This window comes from Monodelphis domestica, chromosome 6 (genome assembly GCF_027887165.1).
Source record: "Monodelphis domestica isolate mMonDom1 chromosome 6, mMonDom1.pri, whole genome shotgun sequence".
Lineage (NCBI taxonomy): Eukaryota > Metazoa > Chordata > Mammalia > Didelphimorphia > Didelphidae > Monodelphis > Monodelphis domestica.
In genome coordinates this window covers 250798672-250822466 of record NC_077232.1, presented here as the reverse complement: position 1 = coordinate 250822466, position 23795 = coordinate 250798672, and the positions used below count along the sequence as shown (strand labels likewise).

The 23795-nt window shown below is 39.5% G+C and overlaps 1 protein-coding gene across 6 annotated transcripts in view; it reads left to right on the top strand.

Annotated features, from left to right (window-relative positions):
• The first annotated feature begins 12708 nt into the window (after nt 1-12708).
• Nucleotides 12709-23795, top strand: part of SEC24B (SEC24 homolog B, COPII coat complex component) — a 92808-nt gene continuing 81721 nt past the window's right edge. For all 6 annotated transcript variants that reach the window (XM_056803095.1, XM_056803094.1, XM_056803093.1 and 3 more), the window contains exon 1: nt 12709-13816. In XM_056803095.1, coding sequence (XP_056659073.1) covers nt 13699-13816 — 118 coding nt within the window. In that variant the 5' untranslated portion in view covers nt 12709-13698. The remainder of the gene's footprint in view (nt 13817-23795) is intronic.

Here is a 23795-nt window from a genome sequence, read left to right as displayed (position 1 = left end):
TTGGTTTTTCCTTATGTTTTTCCTTAAGCCAATCTTTTGAGTGGTTATACATCTCAATGACTAAGTTCTTTAGTATTCTGAGTTTTGACACAATTGTCACATTATCTGGAAACAGAAATATGTGGGGAATCTCACCAGCTACAGAGAATCTCTCTTCCATTAGGAGAAATTCTTTTCTGATAGGGACTGCCTTTGGTATGTGTATGTTTCTCTATTTTATCCTTTGCTTCATATCATTAATCAAAGAAAGAACTGTTGACCAAAGTAATCTCTGTGGTTAAATCAGCCTTGCATGGTCTCCTACCCAAAGGAGATATCCTGGGGGAGAGAGAGCCTTTTATTTTTTTATTCTACATGCATTTTATTCTACAGATTCAAATGACTTTTTTAGTAATCCCTAAGCAGTATCCATCCTCCCCTTTCTTTGCAGAGGTGATAGAATATAGATTTAAAACACTACATATAAGAGGGCAGCTAAGCAGCTCAGGGGATTGAGAGCCAGGCCCCAAAACTGGAGGTTCTGGGTTCAAAAGTGACCTCAGACACTTCCTAGCTATAAGACCGAGGGCAAGTCACTTGACCCCCATTGCTTAGCCCTTACAGCTCTTCTGCCTTGGAACCAACACACAGTATTGATTCTAAGTCAGAAGGAAGATGTGTTTGGTTTTTTTTAAGGCTACATATAATATTACTTTCAATGTCTTGGTTAGTTCACCTGAACTGGCATGTTTTCCCCTTTCATTTTTTGTTGTAATGGATGCCTCTTTAGAGTTGGTTGGTGGCTCTTTGCAGTCTACTGATTAAAAATAAAATTCCCAGATTCAAGCTGAAAGTGACCTTTTCCTCTTCAAAGTTTCTCAAGACAACACTCATTTGCCCTTTCTTATATCCTATCTATTGACATATATATGCATATGTCACGTTGTTATTTATTCATTTCAGTCATGTCCAACTCTTCATGATCCCATTTAGGCTCCACTTGACAAGGATGCTGGAGTGGTTGGCCATTTCCTTCTCTGGCTCATTTTACAGATGAGGAAACTGGGGTAAACAAGGATAAGGACTTGCCCCAGGTCACACAGCTCACATTTGAACTCCAGACTTCCTGACCCCAAGCCTAGCACTCTATCCACTGTACCACCTAGCTAGCTGCCTGTCTATGTCAGAGCTTCTCTACAAAATTGTAAGCTCCATAAAGGCAGGAATCTTTTATTTTTCATCATAGCATCTTGCACACTGTTGGCAGAATCCCAGATGACCATGGGATAGAATAAAGGTCCTTTAACTTCTTGGTAAGACTTGGTAAAAAAAAAAAAAAACCCTTACCTTCTGTCTTAGTATTAATACTAGCTCTAAGGGCTAGGTAACTGGGCTTAAGCGACTTGCCCAAGGTCACACAACTAGGAAGTATCTGAGGCCACATTTGAACCTGGGACCTCCCATATCCAGACCCGGCTCTCTACCCATTGTGCTACCCAGCTGCCCCTTAATGTGTAGTTTTGGGCTTCTAGGACCACCCATGCACTAGAAGCTGTTTAAAACCAGGCAGAGAGCAATGGACCTAAGTATCCTTGCCCTCAAATAACCGTAACGAGGTTCAGTTTTGACATTTTTTCCTAGTCATTTTAGAAGTAACTTGAGAAAGTGCTGAAATCACTGGCTGTTCAAGAAGCCAATTCTCAGTTTAGGTTTGGCATCAGTTTATTTTAGGTGGAGAAACTGGGAGGACTGAGAAAGAAGAACCTTTTCCCTCTCGGGCTCTGACAATCTAGGTGTCTCAGCCCCACAATCTCCCAAATTTGAAGGGACAAATCTAGTACCACTGTGGAGAATATAGATAAGGGTGCAGAGAGTGGCATTATTTGTGACGGATAACCTGAAAGCCTTTTGTGACTGGTGTTAGGACTTCCGTCAAGAATCCAGGTTCGGCATCTTCCCAGAAAGAGCTCATTACCAGATGTTATCTTGAACACAATATAGAGATCTCTTTTTCCCAGCAGAGAACTGTGGTTGGAGTATCTGGAGACAAGGACTGCAAATGAACCCTGAGGTTTATTCTCATTTACAGTGTGTACATCAGCCAATATTTCTCAGCTAATATGCTGAGCCATAAAAAGGATGGAAGATTGTAGGAGAGGGAGGGGAGCTAAGAAGGGAGGGCTGTTTGTCCAGTGTTTTGCCCAAGATCACATTTGTAGTCATATAGCAGGTCCAAAATGTGAAACTAGACCCTTTAACTCATTTCCCTGATTTTTCTCTGCTGCATTCAAATAACTGCTCACATTCTGATAGTCTCAATGTTTACCAAGTGCTTTGTTCACCAGTCTGTGAAGTAGAAGGAGTAATTAGGGGTTTACATCCCATGCTGACACTCATGTAAAATGAAAGGCTGGGTTGGAAACCATCACATATTCACTCTGATACCATAAGAAGGTAAAAACACATTTTGGGTGAATCGATTAAAATTGTGAACATTGCCTGTGTTGGGTTGCTTTTCAGTTAGGACTGCCTCTTTCTGACCCGCTCTGGGGTTTTCTTGGTGAAGATCCCGAAGTGGTTGGCCATTCCCTTCTCTGGCTCATTTTACAGATGAGGAAATTGAGGCAAACTGGCTAATGTGACTCATCCAGGGTCACACTGATGAGGATTGGTAGTGGGAAATGGTGCTTCAAAACCATAGAAATACTCTGAAATCCTTTTATCATGTTTTTTAACTATTTAGCAGATATTTGAAACTCTGGGCTTTCCCAGCTACCCCAAGCTGATAAGAGCTAGCAGAGGATGAGGACAGCATGGACAAACTTAAAACTCTGTTATCACTTTATTCCCTTTGATAAGAATCTGAAGGTTGATAAAAGACCCTCAAGCACCAAAACAACCTGGAAAGCTTGACAAACAGGACATGGGAGGTTCATCACCCAGGTCCCCTGGAATGCACCCTGGAACAATCTGAGGGATAGTGGAGAATTCCTAGAAGGGAAGGAGGCAATACCCCAGACCCAAAATAAATCTAGCAACCTGAATCCCTGGGTAGGGCCCCTCATGGGGGCTACAAGTCCATCCCAGCTATAGCTTTTTCCATCCCCCTAGCCATACTACCTGTAACATCCTTAAATAAACACTTCTATAAGTTTTTTTAAGATGAAAGGGTCTGTACTGCAATTCTTTGAACAAGAACCAAAATTTGCTCTCCCACAACAAAACTAGTTCTCCCACACCAATACAGCCAGTTAAGTGTCTGAGGCTAGATTTGAACTCATGAAGATGAGTCTTCCTGACCCCGGGCCCACAGCTCTATCCCCTGTGTCACTTAGCTGCCCAAAATTTGCCTGTACACCTCCCTAATCAGTGAATGCCATGGTATTTGTAGAAAAGGAAGAGTTATCTCAGAATTGAAGGGAGTCTATTTGCTTCAAATTATATTAAAAAAAAGAGTAAACCTCCTTGAATCAAAGCCATTAAGTGAGTCTGGGTAATAACAAAACTTCAGTTCTGAAATCTCATTTCCCATTTTTTTCCAGTTTGCTTACTGTTATTACCCAATCTCTCATTCAATGGCTTTGATTGAAGATGGCTGACTTCTATGAATGCAAAATTCCTTTTAATTCCTATCATACTCCCTAGATCACTCACCTAGGTCTCTTTCAAGCTAGCCCAGGGATTCTACTTAGGAAAACTGTGGAAAAAACTGGGTGTGTAGTGAAGAGATTATCTACAAATCTCATATTCAACATGGAACCAAGACTGGAAAGGGGTAGGTGATGAATTGTCCAGGTCTGGCAATCCACAAACAAAGAAAGTACAAAATGGTCATGTGTCCTGTAAGACTTTCTTCTTGTATCTGAAGTTCTGGTGGAAGAGCAAAGGGAAAGGGGGGAGAGGATCCTAAAAATCTGAAAGTTTTTTAGGACATCTATAACATCAACTTAGATCCCCTTGTTCAGTGACCAATGAAAAATGAACTACCTGAGAAACAAAATCACAGCAATCTTGACATTCCTGATATATAACGAATCCAGAAAACAAAAGGAAGCTGCAGCTAAATGGAAGGACAGCTCATGAGATGCCCCTGGGAAGGGCAAATAAAGTCCACAGAGTCATTCAGCCAAAGGCAACAAGAGGCATCATTTCATGGAACACTTGGCCACTTCATATTGCAATGCTCCCAATAAACACTTCCCTAAAAACACCATTAAAATTGTAGCTTCTTAGCCATGTCAACTTGAAATCTAGAGACCCCAAGTTTGTCCCTGTTCCCTTGAGAATTCGCCCGAGGGAGGTCTCAGGCTGGGTTCTGTGTAACTGCCCATTAGTGGACCTATCACTTTCCAGATTAAAGACTTGGTTTTTCTGACTACTTCAATAGTTCTGTGTTTTTTCCAAGTTAACAGCCAGTATCTGTTGAAAGAAAATGAGTCAGAGAGATTCAATGAAGAACTTGGTAAAATTCTCCAAATGTAGAAACAGGGAATCATAAGTATACTGAAGGTGTTTGCCACCATCTTGGAGGGTTTCAATCCTGCAGTCTACATGGAAGAGCAATGTCATAGAGATAGGTGGTAGTGTTCCCTATTATAAGCTCTGGTTTGTGCATGTTTTGTGCTGATTTGCAACGAGCCCTGGCATACTATATGGCCTGCTACATTTCATTGTTATGCCTGGAAATAGTTTAGCTTAACTAACCATAAAGGAAAAGTCAATTACTGAAAAATGCTGATTGTCTAGGCTGGGATATACAGTTGAATGACCAAGTCATAGTCTCCTGGGCTGCCCAAGTGAATTTCTTTAAGGCAGATCTGGCCAAGTCAACTCCTCCACACAATTGTGGTGGCTCCAGACAGTCTCCAGAGAAAGATTGTTATTGTTCGGTCATGTCCAGCCTTTCATGGGCCTGACAACCTTGTTTTATGAAACCCAAATTGGCCCTTGTCCCCATTCCTTTTCTTCCAGAGACTTCCTGACTGACCTTGTCCTAGACAGAACAATAAGCCCTCAAGCACCCCTTGATCACCCTAGCAGATTAGCAGATAATATAGAATCTTAAGTACCTCTTTTGTCTTCTTAGTTTCACCTAGTGCATCTAAGCTACTCCCAGGCACCCTGGCCTCTTTCCCAAGCCTCTAGGTAACACCCAGTCAGTAGTTCTTCCTTTCCTATGTTCCCCAAAGTATATATATATATATATATATATATATATATATATATATATATATATATATATATATATATATATATATATACATATATATATTTGATCTCAAGTTCTTTAGTTTAGTAGAAATTCCCATTATTGGTGGCTTTCCAGGAAACAGTGTTCCTAGGGTGGTAGTCTATGAGCACTGTCTCCCTTATCTTGATTACATTATCTTATTTGGCACTTCTGTGTTTTTTTAAGGTGGACAGCCCTGTGGCCCAGGGGGTTTTCCTGGCTAGGATATTAGAGTTGCTTTCTATTTCCTTCTCCAGTGGATCCTTTTGTTAAGCAATTAGAAGTTAAGTGACTTACCCAGAGTCCCACAGTTAAGAAAGTGTCTTGAGGCTGGACTGATCTCAGGTCTTCATGACTCTAGGCTCAAGCATTATCCACTGAGCCACTCAGCTGCCTTCTAGGTATACAGAAGTTAGGTGACTTGCCCAAGGTTACAATGCTAGGAGTATCTGAGACTGGATTTGAACTCAGATTTCCCTAGTGCTCTTAGCCACTGAACTACAGCTACCTCTTAGACTATATCTGATATTTTAGGACCCTGGAATAAAACTCCTCTATCTTCTTTCTTCTCTTTTCTCCTTCCCTCCCTCTTTTTCTCCCTCTCTTCTTTTTCCCTCCCTCCCTTCCTCTTTCCCTCCCTCCCTCTTCTCTCTCTCTCTCTCTCAAAAATCCTCATCTGCTGTCTTAGAACCATTACTAAGTTTGTTTCCAAAGCAGAAGAGCTAAGCAATGGGGGTGACATGACTTGTCCAGGGTCACGCATCTGTTTAGCTTTTAAAGCCCTTCACAACCTGGTCCCAACCTATTTTTCTAGACTTATTGCTTCTCTTCCCACACTGTGATTCAGCCAAGCTGGCCAGGTTTCTGTTCCTCTCATACACAACAGTCCAGGTGTTGACAATCCCACAGGCCTGGAGTATTGTAAAAATGGAGATTTGAACCCTAGATTTCAATCCCCAGAAGTCCTTGGAACTTCCCAGAATTCCCTATAATCTCACCTGAGATTCCCCACCTAGGCGAGATCACAATTTGTATTTAAACTGGCTATAATGTCTACTTCTTTCTCTTCCTCTACTCAGAGATTGCAACAAGATGTAAGTTAATAGTGAATGAGCTAATCAGCCCTAGGCAAGTGCCTTTCTTATTTTGTATTTTCTTATTTCCTTGACTTCTGATAATCTTAATAAACCTCATAAAATATAATACTTTTTATCAGTAGAGACTAAATTTAACTGTTACAGTTAATGGCGACTACTAGATTGGATGAGAATTTCTCAATTTTTTTTTTTTAAAAAGATAGCCTAGATAATGATTTCTAAGCCACGTTTCTCCAAAGCTTTTTAGCAAAGCCTCTTGACTCAGCCCGCCCGGCCCTTCTCCTGCTGCCTGCTTCTGTGCTCCTGCAATCTGGACCCAGATAGTTCTCCCGATCCTTACCCATCCAGACCTAGCCCATCTGTTCTCCAAAAACAGGGGTGTTCTTTCTTTAGGCTACAATTAGCCTCCACGTAGCAGGGGCAGGGGATAGGGAGGGGAGAAAGAGAAGGAAAAGACTTTTCCAAAAAGGAAGTTACAAGCATGGCTGCTTTAAAAGGATATCTTTTGAGTGCATTAATTCTTTTATTTATATTACCTGAGATTCAGGGAAAAAATTCAACTCCCTGCAATTCTTTGGCCCAATTTGAGATTCCAAAAACCCACCCTCACTATAGGGAGGCAGCTCAGTGGCTCAGTGGATTGAGAGCTAGGCCTGGAGACAGGAGGTCCTGGGTTCTAATTTGACCTCAGACACTTCCTAGCTACGTGGCCCTGGGCGGGTCACCTGACCCCCATTGCCTATCCCTTACCAGTCTTCTGCCTTCTGACAATAGGCATCTAAATGAATAATTTAAAAAAAAAAGATCTTTAAAGAGACTGGAGGTTATATTTTTAAGGCATTTCAGACTCCAATGTTTTATTTAAAAAATCTCTATATGTTATTTCATTTTACTGATTGTTTTGTCTAAGATTTAATTTTGTTGGTTTTAAGTTCATATATTAATATATTCAATACTATTCTGTTATACTGAGTCATTTTAATGTACTGGGTTTTAACTACTGTTAAATTCTGTTGCTTTTCCCCTATAACTACACTGAACAAACATTATTGAAGAAGTCCATATAAAATAGTCTTTTTCTGTTTTGACTTTGTAAATTGTCACATAGAGGATACATGGACTCCAATCAGAACATTGCTAAAATTGTATAACAACCGTTGGAAAATTTAATGAGTTAAATATCTCAAATTGATTTTAAGGGGTCTTTAGACATGACTTTTAGAATTTTTTTAGCAATCTCTGGTCATTTTGCCTGCTCCTAACAGGATAGTAGCTGAAGTGAAATACAATTATAATCCCCACCCCCCACATTTACAAAAATGTGAACAGATGGGATATCACAGTCTTATGCCAAGGAGCTGGGAAGTTAATCCCAGGACATATAGTACCCCAGAGCACTCCAAAAAGAGGAGCATCTCTCATTTATAACTCTTCAGCTCACTTTACCCAACATCAACAATACAGAGGTTTGGGTTTTTCCTAGACTCCTCTTAGATTTCTTGATGATGTTCTAGACCCAAATAAGTTTTACTTTGTTTAAAAATATGTTTGCCAAGGTTGAAAGATTTGCGACATCTGTAAAAATTGTGACAAATATCCATCAGTTCATAGGCTTTTAAAAATGCCACACAGCAACTTTTGTGAAATATGATAGTGCATTTGTTTGCTATTGTAATTAACTGGACTATTGAGAATTTTGGGGATACTGATACCTATTTGTACTACTGTTCTTTATTTAAAAAAAAAACAGTTACTTTGTGAAATTCATTTGCTTGTACTTACAGTGGATCATGGCCAGATATGAAGAGGAAATGGATCTCATTTTCGGTGAGAAAGCCTTGTATTCTATATTTTCTTAGCTGACACAGTATGTCAATTATTATAAGCTATATTTTTTAATTTAAACCTCTTTTATTATTATATTTTTCTTGCATGCACAATATACTATTTGGTTTTTATATTTTTCTCTCCTTTTTTATATTTGAAGCACATGTCACCAGTATTAAGATTTTCTTTAACTTTTTTTGATTTTGCAGTAATATAAGTTTAAAATACATTTGCTATAATGTCAATGCATGTCACAAAAGCTTGAGACTATAAAAATGATGCTAATTGTTTAAAAAAAAACACTAATTGCTTTAAAAAAATTATGTTTCTTTGAATCATTATTCTGTCTGATTCCAGGATAAGATAATACAAAAAGAGCCATTGCACAGGGCCAAAGAAGCACAAAGCTAAACCCGAATTGTACCAAAAGAGCACACAGGGAGAGAGAGAGAGAGAGAGAGAGAGAGAGAGAGAGAGAGAGAGAGAGAGAGAGAGAGAGAGAGAAACCAATCCAGGAAGGATTGATGCACTTCTAAGTCAATACAATGGACTTGAACCTAGTGTGAAGACTCAAGGTTGCAATGCTTAACATAAGTTAAGACGTCGGCCTTCCTTGTATCCACACTCTTCTTGAAAATACTTACAGATGAGTATCCCTAATTTGGCTCCTACCTGGCTCCTATAATCTAGTCCCTTTTCATAGTGTGGCAAACTTTCGGTAGTCCTGGCTACTGACTGGGTAAATGCTTACTTGCTTATATCATTTTAATTGGTCCTTGATTCAAGGACCTGTTATGGATTTATTTTTCCTTTACTTAGAATTTTTACACATAAGACTTTGATAGTCTATATTTTCATCCAGAAATTATCTTTTTATTTGGATTTTTCTGATGTCTTTTTAATTTCTCTTGCCAATTGATTCATATACCTCATAACTCAGCCATGCATCCCTAAATGATCCCTGTGTTTTTCAGTCACCCTCTTCAAGGGGGGAATGTAAAAAAAATTATTATTTTAAATTGCAAAGTTTAAATTCCTTTTTAGAAGAATTTTAGGTTAAGAAACACGCTACCTCTCTGAATCCAGAAACTGAACTGTTTGGAGAAAACACCATGAAGATGCCTCCAGACCACAAGCTGCACGAGAAGATCAAGAATGAACTTTGGATGTGGTTGATTGAACATTTATTTGTATGTATACTTTCATGACAAAGGGGACTTCCCTCTAACTGGTTTTCTCTCAATGTGTCTAGCAATTATTGGTTTTGTTCTTTTTTTCCTCTTACCCTCAAATTATTGTAAACTTTAAATTGATTATGTTTTCATGATCCTTTTGGGGAAACTGGTTTCCCAATAACGATCAAAGGGGGTATGTAAAAAATGGAGATTTGAACCCCAGACTTCAATCCCCAGAAGTCCTTGGTACTTCCCAGAATTTCCTATAATCTCACCTGAGATTCCCCACCTGGGCGAGATCACAATTTGTATTTAAACTGGCTGTAATGCCTACTTCTTTCTCTTCCTCTACTCAGAGATTGCAACAAGATGCAAGTTAATTGTGAATGGGCTAATTAGCCCTAGGCAAGTGCCTTTCTTATTTTGTATTTTCTGATTTCTGATAATCTTAATAAACCTCATAAAATATAATACTTTTTATTTTTATAGTAGAGACTAAATTTAACTGTTACAGTATACTCTTTCCTTCCCTCAGCCTCACGGAGTCTCTCTTTTCCCATCAGACATACAGCTCAAGCAAACTCTCTCCACAAAGCCTTTTCAGACCTTCCCCTCCCAAACTACTTCATATTCACACAAACATATAACAAAAAAGTTAAGCATTTGATTATATACCACCAAATAAAAATTATACACATTATTTTTAAATTAGCATTATACAGGAGGCAGTTAGGTGGTTCAGTGGACTGAGAGCCAGGTCTGGTGATGGGAGGTCCTGGGTTCAAATCAATCTCTTGATATTTCCTGTCTGTGTGACCCTTAGCAAGTGACTTAACCCTTTTTGCCTAGCTCTTACTGTTTTTCTGCGTTGGATCCAAAACATAGTCTTTATTTTAAGATGGAAAGTAAGGATTTATTTTTAATTTAAATTTATTTTATTTTTAATTAATATTATACATAAGTTCAATGCTTATGATTTTGTATTTGTAGATTCAAGTGATGTGCAAGAGAACTCTCATCAGTGCCTGTCACCTAGTAGGTGCTTAATAAGTGCTTTATTTATTTAATTAATTTTTATGTGTATTTAAATAAATATATTTATTTATCATCTCTGTTGACTTCTTTTTTTGTCCTTAGAAAGTGAAAGGTAAAAGATTCATTGTTATTTCCTTTACCTACTAGCCTAAATATCATGAAGAAAAAAGTAAAAATCAAAGAAACTAATAGTTATCACTAAAAAAAAGGCCTGGAAAAGGGCAAGGTGGGAAGATTTTTATGGTAGCAGAGTTTCAGTATTGAGAGTTTTTTAACTATAATGAGGAACAATGTTTTTAAATGCATAAAATAAGTAGAATTATAGTGTGGAAGTATCTTTAAAACCTTTTTAAAATACAAGTGAAAATGTAGTATTTTTGCCTACTTAAAACCTTTTTTCTTTAAAGGGAAAAACCTTTCTCTCTAAGAAAGTGGTCAGAACAAAGGCTAAGGTCTTCCACATAAAAGGATTAAGGGTGTTAACTTTTAGTTAATCTCTCTTATCTTAAAATTTATTACCTTCCAATATCTTCTGAAGGCCTTAAGCTTCAACACACCTTGGGGCAGTTGTACTAACTCTCTTTCAAGGAGAAAGAATTAAGATATTGATCCCAGAAAAAGGATTCTTTGAGTGGTTGTTGCTGTTATTTGTGCTTCTTTTGGAAGAGGACCTATGACATCATAAAGTCTTTGGGAATTAAGTGAGACCAAGACACACAAAGTCATTAGCCTCCCTCTCTCTTCCAGAGTCATCCTAAATTCAGTGACAATTCAGGGCAACTGGTGACAACCTTGTTTTATGAAGCCCTCCAGTAGCTCTGGAAGCAATGTTCCCAGCATCTCAGAGCCAAGTCGCTCTTTGTGGTGGTTAGCCCTAAGAGTATTGTCTCCCTAGTCCTGAGTTTGTAACTGCTTTGGTGGCTCTATGCTTATTCAGGTTAACATTGGCAATCGTTCAGGATGTCATTGATAAATGACCAAACTCTTCACAACAACCCTGAAAGGTAGAAGCTATTATTATTATTCCCATTTTACAGATGAGAAAACTGAGGCAAAAAGAGTACCTCATTTTCCTGACTCCAGGTCCAGAATTCTATCCACTGCACCATCTAGCTTCTTATTCCAACACCAGGTTTCCTCTATCTCAAGAATTCAGATTTTTTTCCTTCCTTCCTATCTCATTTTTTACTTTCATCTGGACAACCCAACACACAATACACACATACTAAATGTTGATGCTGTTAAGTACATAGTAGAGAGAATAGGATAGATAAGCAAACATAAATAGGATAGATAGATTGTAAAGTTTAGATAAGTGGATACAAATAATCGACAAAAGAAAAGACATAGATAGAATAGAGGGGTAGAGAGATGATAGATAGGATAGTTAAGCAGATATAGACTAGGTGATAGAAGATATCAATGAAATATTGACAGCTCCATAAATTATATACAGAAAGATGAGTAGTTATGGATAGGATAGATAGATTAGACAGATCGATAGAAGGATAGATATAGATAGGATAGATAGATATATTCAAAGAGATAGACAGGATAGAAGGATAACTAGATATAGATAGGACAGACTAAATGGATAGATAGAAGGATAAGTGTAGATTAGATGGTTGCAGATATATCCAAAGATATTGGAAGACAATTAGATATAGAAAGAATAGGTAGATATGGATAGATTCATAGATGATAAATAGAAGGATAAGTAGTTATAGATAGATTACCTGGATAGATATGATAGAAGGATAAATATAGATAGCATAGAAGGATAATTGCATATAAACAAGAGATTAGATGGGTAGATAGATTTTCACATGATAAACATAGTGAGCCTAAAGGCATAGACAAAGATGATAGAAGGATAAGCAGACACAGACAGGAAAGGAAGATACAGATAGATCCACAGGATAAGCAGATATAGATAGGATAGAAAGATGACATGGGAAGATAGACACAGATATATCAGAAGATGATAGCTAGAATAATTAGGTACAGATAGGAGGGGTAGATACAGAGAGATCTATAGATGATAAATAGAAGGATAAGTGCATGGAGATATGATGGGAATATAGTACAGGATAGATAAATATAATTTGGATAAATACAGACATAGTCTAAGATGACAGACAGGACAGATAATTAGATATAGATAGGATAGATGGCTAGGATAGGATAGATAAAAATAGATAGATTGGTGAGATAGATACAGATACACCCAAAGAAGAAAGAGATAGGATAATTAGGCATAGATAGGATAGATTTAGGATAGGTTAAATAAATCACTATAAAAGTTAAGTACATAGGATAGATATCTAGATCCCTGGATAGATTCATGAATAAATGGAAGGATAGGCGAAGCTTTTATTAAGCATTCACTAAGGACTAAGTACAGCAAGCACTGAGGAATGCAAAAAAACTCTGGTCTTCTGCCAATCTTAAAAAGTACTCTATAAATGCTAGATTATTAAGGAAATTATAGTCTTATGGGGAAACACAACTCACACGTGGGAAAACCACAGTGGATCAGAGATATAGGTTTGGAGGTCATTTAGTCCTATCTCCTCATTTTGCAGATGTGCAAATTAGGGCGCAGAGAAGTTCATCGACTTCTCACCCAGGTAGTAAGAAGCTGAGGTGGGACTCGAACTCAGAATGTAGCCCCCAGTTACGCGCAGTTTCTCTGGCACCAGCGCTCCGCTCACGCTGCAGCCCCACCCCACCTCTAGCCTCCTTCGCAAAATGAAGCTGCAGTGCTGAGTGAGTTACTCGGAAGTCCCTGCCCTAGCCCACTCTCGGCTCTAGGACTTCGAAGATGTCTGGAACGCCGCTAGCAGCTCTCGAGGCTGACTGAAGGAGGCAGTTCCTAGCTGGGCAACCTCCGGGCTCCCTGCATTCCATTCTTAGTGGGATACACCAAGGGAGGCTGGGCTGGAAAGAGGGAGGGAGAGAGGGGAAGGCCCGCTCCAGGGCATCAGCTGAGAAACCCCGATTCGGGTGCGGAGCTTCCGCGCTTCGGAGAGTCGACGCCAGAGGGCGCTGCGACGGCGACGTCAGACGGACAGCGGGGGAGGGGGCGGGGAAGAGGAGGGCAGGACGAGGACGACAACGAGGCTAGGGATTCCCGGCAGCGGCGGAGCTGCGGCGGCGCGCGGCTGGCGGCTGGCGGCTGGCGTAGCGTAGGTTCTCCCGCGGAACGTCTGCGCGCCGCCGAGTTCCAGGTTCCGGTTCGATCCTTTTGGTGACGCCCGGCGCGTTCCTTCCTCTTCCTCCCGCCTCCCTCCCCCCCCCTTCCCTCTCCCTCCTTCCCTCCCTCCCCGACGAGGAGCCGGAGCCGCCGCCGGTCATGTCCGCCCCTGCCGGCGCCCCGCACCCCCACGCCGCCGCCAGCGCCAGGATCCCGCCTCGGCTCGGAGCGGCGGCTGCCCCCGCTGGTCCGAGCCCGGCGCCGCACTACCAGAACGGTGAGGCCGGCCGCGAGAGGGGGAAGCGGGCAGGCGGGCGGCGCGTGGGGCCTACGGCGGGCGGGGGCTCCGGCCTGGCCCGGCCTGGAGGCGCGAGGAATCCGAGGGCCGGGAGGGGACCGTTCCAGAGGCCCGGCCTCCCTCTTGGGCTAGACTCACGCGGAGGCAGGAAAAGCGAGCTGGGTCAGGTCGACCGGCGGGGTGCGCTCCCCGGGTGGCCGGGGCGGGGGAGGGAAGAAGCAGACGGCCACGATTGCTGCGGCGCGGCTGCGGAACTCCAGCCCAAGTTAGGGCTTAAGTTTGCAGACAATTGCGCATCAGTATGCACTGGGGTTGCAACTGTAATCCCGACCCTCGGGGGCTGGAGTTGTCTGTTGCTGCCTCTGCTACTCTGCTCCTTACGGGCTTCCGGAGTTTGTAGCAATTGACACCTGCTCCTTTTCGGAAGGAAACTATTTGATTTGTCTCCCTCCCCCATCCTGCAAGTTTGTCTCTGAAATGGTTGGGGAGGAGATGGGGAACAAACACCTCACTCTCCATACACCTGTATATCTCTGTGTGGCTCCTTGTGGATCCTATTTTAACCTTTACCTCCCGTCTGTTTATTAGTGCCGAGACAGAAAAGCGATAAGGGGTAAGCATATGGGAGTTAAGTGACTTTATCAGGGTCACACAGCTAGGAAGTGTCACAGACTAAATTTGAACCCGGGATCTCTCATCGAGGCCTGGCTTGTAACCACGGAGCCACCGAGCCGTCCATCTGTGTTTCTCTGTCTCTGCCTTCTTCCTTTTTCTCTCTCTCTCGTCCCCTGTATTCCCTCCCCCTTTATGTGTTTTTCTCTTCTCTTCTAGTGTCTGTCTTTCCCTCCCTCTATCTCCCCGTGTGTCTCCTTGACCATCCATATGTCTCCTTCTCTCCCTGTCCCGCTCTCCTGTGTCTCTATCACACCCCACATCTCCACCCTCACCTCCTCCCCCCTCGATGTAGGTGTTGCCCTCCCTCTTCCCCAACTCCCCATAACTGTTTATCTTTCCTTCCTCTAGATCTTCTTGTTTGCCTTTCTTCTCTTTTTCTCACACACAGATAAACATAAACCCTGGGACCGAATAGGGTGCTCTTTGCATTGAGTTGTGGCCTTGTCGCCCTTGAAATTGAGAAAGCCAGTTTATAAAGGAGGTTCTTGTAAATTGAGTAATTCAGGAGTTTGAGCTGAAAAATTATCTCCAAGAAGTAAATACATCCCCCGTTAGAGGAATATTAATGGGTTTAGGCAAAGTGGACTAGTTTTATCTTCTTTGGTTAGAACTTGAAATCATTACCAGTCTGAGTCTTGAAACCATGAATTGGAGAAGGAAGTGTTTTATCTTTCTGCCAACCTACCTCTTCAACCCCAAAATTATCGAAATTTCAGTTTTTTTAAAGGATGGATAAAATTTTAAATGTTATATACAATTTAGCTCAATTTCTACTTAAATTTTTTTAATTTATACTTTTCGTAAAAGGGAGTGGACTCTTTATTAGTTTATCCAAAGCCTGCATAGTTGATTTTATGGCAGATCACTTAGTGATGGTCCTGCTTTATTATTAACTTATTAATATTAATTCATTTTATTAATTTATTATGACCTTTGATTAATTAGTAAATTATTTTGATTATGTTCATTGATTGACACAGTCATTTTCTATGGCTAAGATAGGTTCTACTTCACACAATATATAGAGATAATATTTTTGTTGTGTATTTTTTTTTCTCATGAGTGTTCCAAATTTGATTTACAAAATGAAAAAAATGTTTTAGAGCTACATAAACCCACATTTTCTAAGCAGTCAAACATTATGGCTCCTATGGTTAACTGAATTTTAATTTTCTTTGGGGATTATTGACATTGTGAATTATCTTTGGTGCCTTTGATTTGTAACCCTAGTTTGTTGGTGAGTGCTTAAGAAATGCAATTGTCACATTGACCTAAGGGAAACAATTTGGAAAATTATTTGTGCCGGGAGGATTATGTTACTGTTGGCATCCATTAGTCATTTTAAAGAAGTGCATTAACTCATATAGTTTGTAGTTACCTATTCAGCATTCATTTCTAATTCTTTATATATCCATATAGTATCACACTATAACTCAATATTTTACTTTATGGAACTCTTCAGATCTAAATTTTTATTTCACTTTTCATTAAACAAGCATTTATTTCTCCTACCCACAATCTTAAACATTCAAGAGAAAAATGAAATCTTTGTAACAAATAAGCATAGTGAACAAAACAAGTTCCCACTTTTCAAGTCCAGATATGTATGTCTCATTTTGCATCTTGAATCCATCATATATCTATCAAAAATGTGTAGATCATCATTTTTTTAAAGGATTGTGAACAGAGAAGCTGGAAATCCAAATGAAGGGTGATAGCTATGCTGGTGTTTTTTGTTTGTTTTGTTTTGGCCACAACTTTTTTCCATTTAAGAATTTTTAAAAAATTATGTTAAAAAAAACCCTAAACCCTTTTTTGTCCTTAATTAGAAACCAGTAGTTGTGTTGTTTACATTTTTTCAAACCTTTACCATCTGTCTTGGAATCGGTATCAAGGCTATAGATCAGCACAGACTAGGCAATTGGAGTTAAATGACTTGTCCAGGGTCACACTACTACTGAATTGAGATTTGAACCCCCCAATCTCCAGGCCTGGCTCTCTGCCCAATAAGCCACCTTGTTGCTTACATTTTTGAAAGTTTTCTTCATTTTCTTCATTCACAACTTTTGGAATCATTTACTTAAATTTTTTCTTTTGAGCAGCAGATTAACTTTTAGGAATGATTTATATTTACATCAGAAATATTCAGTATTTTTCAGTAGTCATTTTTTTTCATTTCTGTATTATAATTCCTATCAAGGTAGAAACTAAATTTTCAAGCAAAGAACTGTGTGGCAAGTCATTAAGCTAGACCTTCCTTCTCCAGTACTTACAATTGTCTATCTGACATAACATAAGTAGAAATTAAACTGAAAGGCTGTCTAAGCCCATTCATTGCTTTGTTTCACTCTTAAAAGACTTAATCAGAAGTACTTTTGAAGTTGTTGGATATACTAGAAATTAGTTTGCTTCCACAAGTATGCTGGGGTGGGGGGAAGCACACAATTATATCATTTTAGAGATGCCAATAATGCAAAGAAAAGATAAAGTTGATTGTATTACAAAGTTTGATATTAGATAAAATTCATCTAGTATTTTCCTGTTAGGTATCAGAAATCCTTCAACTCTGAGAATACATATAAAATTTAAAATAACCCGAGTACTCCCTAGTATGCCTGAAGTCTCTTCTGATCAGAGCATCTGGTTCAAGTTTCTTCTTTTCATTTATAGCTAACAGAAGCATCAGGTCCTTTTATGAAGACATCACCATGGTGATAATGTGCATATCTGGATGCTTAATTTCTGTCTATGCAATTTGATACAGATTTCTAGAATATTCTGGAAAATCTTCCTTGGGTGGTGCTTAGTGCCTATTGTCTGGTGTTTTTAATTATTTTTCTTATTTTTTGCTGTCTTTACGCCATATTGGTTCTAATGGTTGAATTCACTCCAATAAACATTTATTACTCTATTCAAGACTAGATACTGGGAAATAAAAATAGTGGTATGTAAAGCAGAAACTTTCCATTAGATTAGAAATTCCTTGAGGACTTTGCATGCATTGTACATATATAAAAGTTTCACTTATTTGTTTGATCTGGATCTCTTCATTGAGATCTGGACCTTGAAACGTAGTGACTCGGGTTGCTGTGATCAAAAATTTCACCATTAGATCATTCTAGGGACAGGTTTTTGTAAACTTGTTAGTCTGGGATTTGAATGAGAAATGTGCAGCCCATCACCAGGTGCATGCAGGAGGCCTACCCTCCCCCAAGACTTGAAGCTTTTCTAGCTCAGTAAAATTTGCCAGATCTTGGACTTCACTGACATAGTCTTTAAGATGATACCACAGCCACTTTGACACCAAGACAATCGTCAGAGTAGGAGAATTTTTTTTTTCCCAACAAAGCAATTGTAATGATATCCTATGGTATGGTAGAAAGAATGCTGGATCTGTAGTCAGTTGTCAGAGGACTTGGGATCAGATCCTGCTATTTAATTTAGTACATATGTGATCTTAGGCTAGTGACCACTCTAGGTTTGTTTTCTCATCTGTAAAATGAAGGTTGGACTAGTTGACTTTTCTAAGGTCCCTTTAGTATTTAAATCTGTGGTTTTGTGATCATTCCTATGCTAAGAATAAAAAGGAATATGGCCAGTGTACCATAGATTATACTTCCCTTGTGACTTTTTTCCTTGTGCCATTTTAGGTCAACAACACAATTCTGTTATACGGTACAGAAACCCTTAGTTCTCTTATTTTGTGGTGTGGTCAAGCATTCTGACTTTGCTGAACTGTTGGGATTAGATTTAGCCAATAAAGATTATTGGATATTAATATAGAGAAATATATCACATGTTAAGCTGAAATATAATTAGTTTGGGATAGTTATTTTAGCCAGGTTTTCTAATTAAAACATTTTGGATTAAATGGTTTTAAGAATTCTACACTATGGTTACTAGAGAGAAGTAGTAAGATTTTACAGATAGCATTTACAAACTAGCAATCCAAGGTCCTTGGTCTTGCTTCTTTCAGTCACATAGCAGATAGAGAGAGCACTAGGCCTGGAGTAAAGATATAACCTCAGATACTAACTACCTCTGGGGCTTTGGGTAGGTCAGTTTGCCTCAGTTTCTCCATCTGTAAAATGAGTGTAATAATAGCATTTCCCTCCCAGAGTTGTTGGGAGGAAGGCTAGGTAATATTTATAAATGGCTTTGCAAATCTCGTACATCCTAGCTATTAACTTTGGAAGAGTGAACTTCTCCAGGAGGGCTTTGAATTCTTCTAACTATCCTGGTTGATTAATAAAGGTTATCATTTAATTTCTCTTGTAGACTTTAAAAACTCGCCCCCAGAGGATTTAGGCTTTTCTCGCCCCAGCAGGTGTAACTTGGGTTTTATGGGAATTTATTTGCTTCTTGGTGTTTCTTGATACTTCACACTGGAGAATCACTGAATCCATTTCTTGATCCTTTCTCATAAACCTACTTCCGAAGTTGTCCAGCATACTTTTCCCAAGTTTTGTGTACTGGCTGAGGGAATAGTTGAGCCTTGACATTTCCAATGTTCCTTGGTTGTAAAGAGTTGAGGGTAACTGGAGACCCAGAATGAATGGAGTTCAGAAGAGAAAGGAATGAAATATGCTTTTGCTAGGGATGGATCCTAGATCTAGAGCTGGAAGCAGCCATTTGTTCCCACTCCCTCGGGTTCCATGGTCAGATGAAGAAGATGAGCTCCAGAGCTATTAAGTGATTTGCCCAGAGTTAGACACTAACTTGTCAGAAGTTGGATTTGAACCCAGGTCCTTTAGTGTTCTTTCTCTACTACACCATAGTGGCTAGCTAGTTTTAAGAGTCTTATCCTAGCTAATAATGGCTTCTTCTCCTTTCCTTAGCAAATATGTTGCCAGAGCTGCTAACAAGTAACAGAATCAACTATCTAGCTTCTCATTCTTTCTAATTCTGTGTAGTCTCTGGTGTACAGGTTTTTTGTTTGTTTTTGAAAACTGTTCAAGAAATGGTTTGTTGACTGAATAAAAATTTTAGGTGATGATAGATTGTCAGACGGCCCACAGAAGGCAGCAGGAGGAGGAAATCCTAACTTTTAAATTTGGGGGCCAGTAATAATAATACTGCTTTTTGGGAGTTCAAAGCTGGAGTTTCAGTGGTTTTCCTCCAGTTCTTGCTTCCTTAGGTGAGACCCTGAAAGCTTTCACAAGGTTGGTAATAAGAGTGCCATGTGGTCGATGTGAAATCAAAGGACATATCCTAACAGGACTTAACATACTAGACTCTGGGTCATCCTAGTGCCTAGCAAGATATTTTTCTCTTTGGTCTTTACAAAAATGCAATTTCCCAAACATTTTATTAAGCCTCTATTTGGAAGAGGGCATTGTGCTAGATCTGCCCAGGGAATGCAAAAGTGATTGAAAGTCTCAAAGGACTTTTCAGCCCCCTTTTTTTACATATGAAGAAATCTTCCCTTTGTAGTGTGTCTCAGTCATACTGCTTAGTCAGTTGAACAGCCAGCATTTGAACCAATGCAGTCAGTCCTCTGCCTTAAGTGCACTTTTCTCTTTCTCTTGGGTATTCAATATTATATTGTTATTATTAATAGCTTGAAAAGAAGTTTGCAGCACCTACTAAGCACTCCCTCACTTGGGCAATAATGGAGATCCACTATGGGCTTCACATCGGTAGTCAGTGTCCCTGTTCCAGCTTGAACTTTTTAATTCCCTGGAGAAGTGAAGTGGTATCCAACAAACAATTCCGTGGAGCACACACAGTTTTATGCTACACGGCAGTGATAAAAAGATGAAAAACTAGTGGTCCCTGCCCTCAAGTATCTTATAATCTGAGAGGAGTTAGGACATTCGCACTAGTGGGTATGTTGTAAAGATACATGTAGTAGAAGCAAAGAGCTCTGGTGAGGGAGAGGTCATTGTCAACATTGTCAGAGTGACCTGTTGGAGAAACAGTAGGTATGTATGGCTGGACCCCAGACTATATGGAAAGGAAGAGAATGTGTAAAAAAAAAGTCTAGAAAAGGAGGAAGAAAGATCCAGGTGATGAAGAGCTTTAAATATGCAGCATTTGAACCAAAATAGGTAATAGGAACCCCTGGAGTTTATTGAATAGAGAAATGACTATCAATTTTGTGTTTTAGAGAATTCCCTGGTGGCTGTTTGAAGAATAAGTCCTTTAGAATCATAGTGAAAGGGGCCTGAGTGGTCATTTAGTCCCTATCTTTACGTATGAGAAACTGCCCCAGTAAAGGAGAAATGATGAATCATCCATGGTGACACACAAAAGTGGCTTCCAATCCGACCTCTACTGTTCTTCCCAGGCTATCACTGTCAGGGTAGATCTTCAGTGATCCCAATTTGAGAGGAATTAGAAGCTAGAGAGTTCTGTAATATACACTCCTTCTTCCATTTATTTTTTCCTTGAAAGTTGAAAAATATAGGTCTCATTTTTTTGGACTAACTTCAAAACAGCGTAGTTAGCCTAGCCTTTTATAGACCGTCACAGCTTTCCATAGTACTCTTCCTTGGGTTTAAAGAGTCAGTTCAGAGGCTCTGCTTTTCCTTTGGCAAGACAAGTCCTAGGATATAAAGTAGATGCACACATAGTATATGGGAAATCTACAAATGATGACTGATTCCTAACTCAAGACTTGCCGACTCTGGTTGCCCAGTCTGTTTTGGGTAATTTCTTCACAGGTCAGACTTTTTCTTTCAGTATGGATGACATACCAATAATAGACAAGGCAGATTTTTGGTTCTTTTCATACTGTGACTTTATAAAAACTATCAGCATATTCTAGCATATGTTCTTGATACCCTTATTGATAATCATTGTGTGAAAGTGTGCTGAACTTAGCTTCTATCCTGCCTCTGGCACTTAGTAGCTGTATGACCCTGGGCAAGTCACTGCGGAACTCAACTCAAATGGGGATAGCAATAGCACCTACAGGGCTGCTTGGATCAAGTGAGATAATGTATTTGAAACCATAAAGCACTATCTATTGTAAATGCTATCTCACTTCTGGAAAAAAGCAATTCCAGTTCTAGAGGTGGTCTTGCCTAACTAGTTGGGTATGTTTTGGTTTATTTTTTAGATAAAAACCATTTTAAGTACCATTGGCCTTGGTCTTCCTTTAAGATTACAGAAGAATTTTCTAGAACTTTAAAGGCTGACATCTCATAGTCATTGAATTATACTAGGAGAAGATTTGTAAAACAGATAGTTGTTTACAATTTAAGTGTCATTTGGAGAATTCAGAAAGTCCTGTCATGAATTTTAGGAGCTGAGAAATGAGAGATAAATGGCAGTTTTCTCATCTTATTCTTTTCATAAATTAAACTGGACTAGGTTCCAAAAATCAACCTTTTTAAATACATGAAAGTACCACCTCACACCCATCAGACTTGGCTAAAATAAGAAGAAAAATGATCAGTGTTCAAGGAAGAAATTTACTGCTGTTGGAGCTGCAAATCTGATATAACCATTCTGAATAGCAATCTGGAACCATGCTCAAAGGGCCATCATGTGCATACCCTATGACCCAGCAATAATACTACTAGGTCTGTATCCCAAAGAGATTAAAGATAGGGGGAAAGAACCTAATTGTACAAGAAATACAGCACTTCATATATAATATATATGATATAATAGCCCAAAAAAGCTACTGTGATGGTATGTATGTTACATTAAGAGGAGTATAATATCTAGAATGAAGGAGATGGCAGTCCTGGCTTCTGATCCTATCAAGTGATGTTTTGGAATATAATATTCTCATATTTAAAATGTTGGAGAGCAAAGGTTTTGTCAATTGAAAAAAATAAAGTCAACTTAAAAAAAAAATTAGATTGTTTAGAATGGTGATGACAAACCTTATGGCACACACAGCCCTCTCTGGGCACGAAGCCTCCTCCTTCCCCAGTTTGTTACTAGAAGGCAGAAGGACTTGGGCAGAGCTGCTTCCCTCCCCCTCTCCACTGTGCCTAATGACATTTTTTCACATCCCTACCCCTCTGCCCAGCATCCCAATGGGAGCACATGGGGCTAAGGTGGATGGCTCACAGGAGCTTGGGCCACTCCCCTCCCCCTTTCTACACTCTCTGAGAACATTCCTCCTTTCACTTGCTCTTCCACCCAGCAGCCTAATGGGAGTACTTCCTCCCTCCCCTGTTTGGGTAAAGGTGAGAGCAGGGCACACCAGACACTCCATGGCAGGGAGGAGCACAGCATGCCATGGGGGGTGGGGGGTTGAATGGGATCTGGGCCTGGTACTCCATCTCTAAAAGGTTCACCATCACTGGTCTGGAAGATCAGCAAGGATTGTGAAGGGTCTCTAGAGCATGCCATATAGAGATTGGTTGGAGATGGGAGAAGGTAGCTGTCTTCCAGTCTTTGAAACAGATATGGAATATAGGTTTGACCAGTTCTATCTTCTTGGCTCCAGTGGGAAGGGCTAGGAGTAATGGATTGGAGTTGCAGAAAGGAAGATTTAGGGTGAATGTAGGGTAGTTAGATTTATCAAAAGATAAAACTGGGCTACCTAAGGAGATAATGACTTCCCTCGCTTGAGGACTTGGGGGTCTTTTGGATGATTGCTTGGTAAGAAATGTTTTTTAAGGGAATTTTTTTTCTTTCTTCCCCCCCTCCCCCCCACATCTGTCTTAAAATACTTAAAATACACAGGTACTCAATGTGGATTCTAAGGCAGAAGAGCCATATGAATTTGCCCCGGGTCACACTGGTAGGAAGTGTCTGAGGCCAAATTTGAACAGAAGACATTCCATTTCCAGTCTTAGCTCTCTATCCACCAAGCTACCTAACTGGCCCTGCAAAGGGAATTCTTGTGCAAGTCTGTTTTAGACTAGATAATTGACCTTTAAAATCCTTTCCAGCTTGATTCTATACATCCTAAAAGGGACAATTCTAAATAACAAAATTTATCTAGCTTTATTTTTTATTAACAAGTTCTTTTAAGTATAGTATTTTACATTGTCTTAATCATAGGTTTTTTTTAAAACTGTAGTAAATAATGTAATTTGTTTTTAAACTGTTCTTTTCCTTATTTAGGACTTTGTGGAACACATGTGATCCACAAAATTTGCATGTAAAATTACTTTTTTTCATTCAGTATATATTTATTGAATACCTAATATTATACCTGAGTAGGTCACTGAATAGAGACAGAAAGATGAATGAGATACCATTTGTATTCTCAAGGAGCTTCCAGTTTATATAAAAGGAGATAAGATTATGCCAGAATCAAAGCACTTTCTGTTAATTGCCATAAGAGAAGTACCAGAAGAGTGCTTGGGAATTT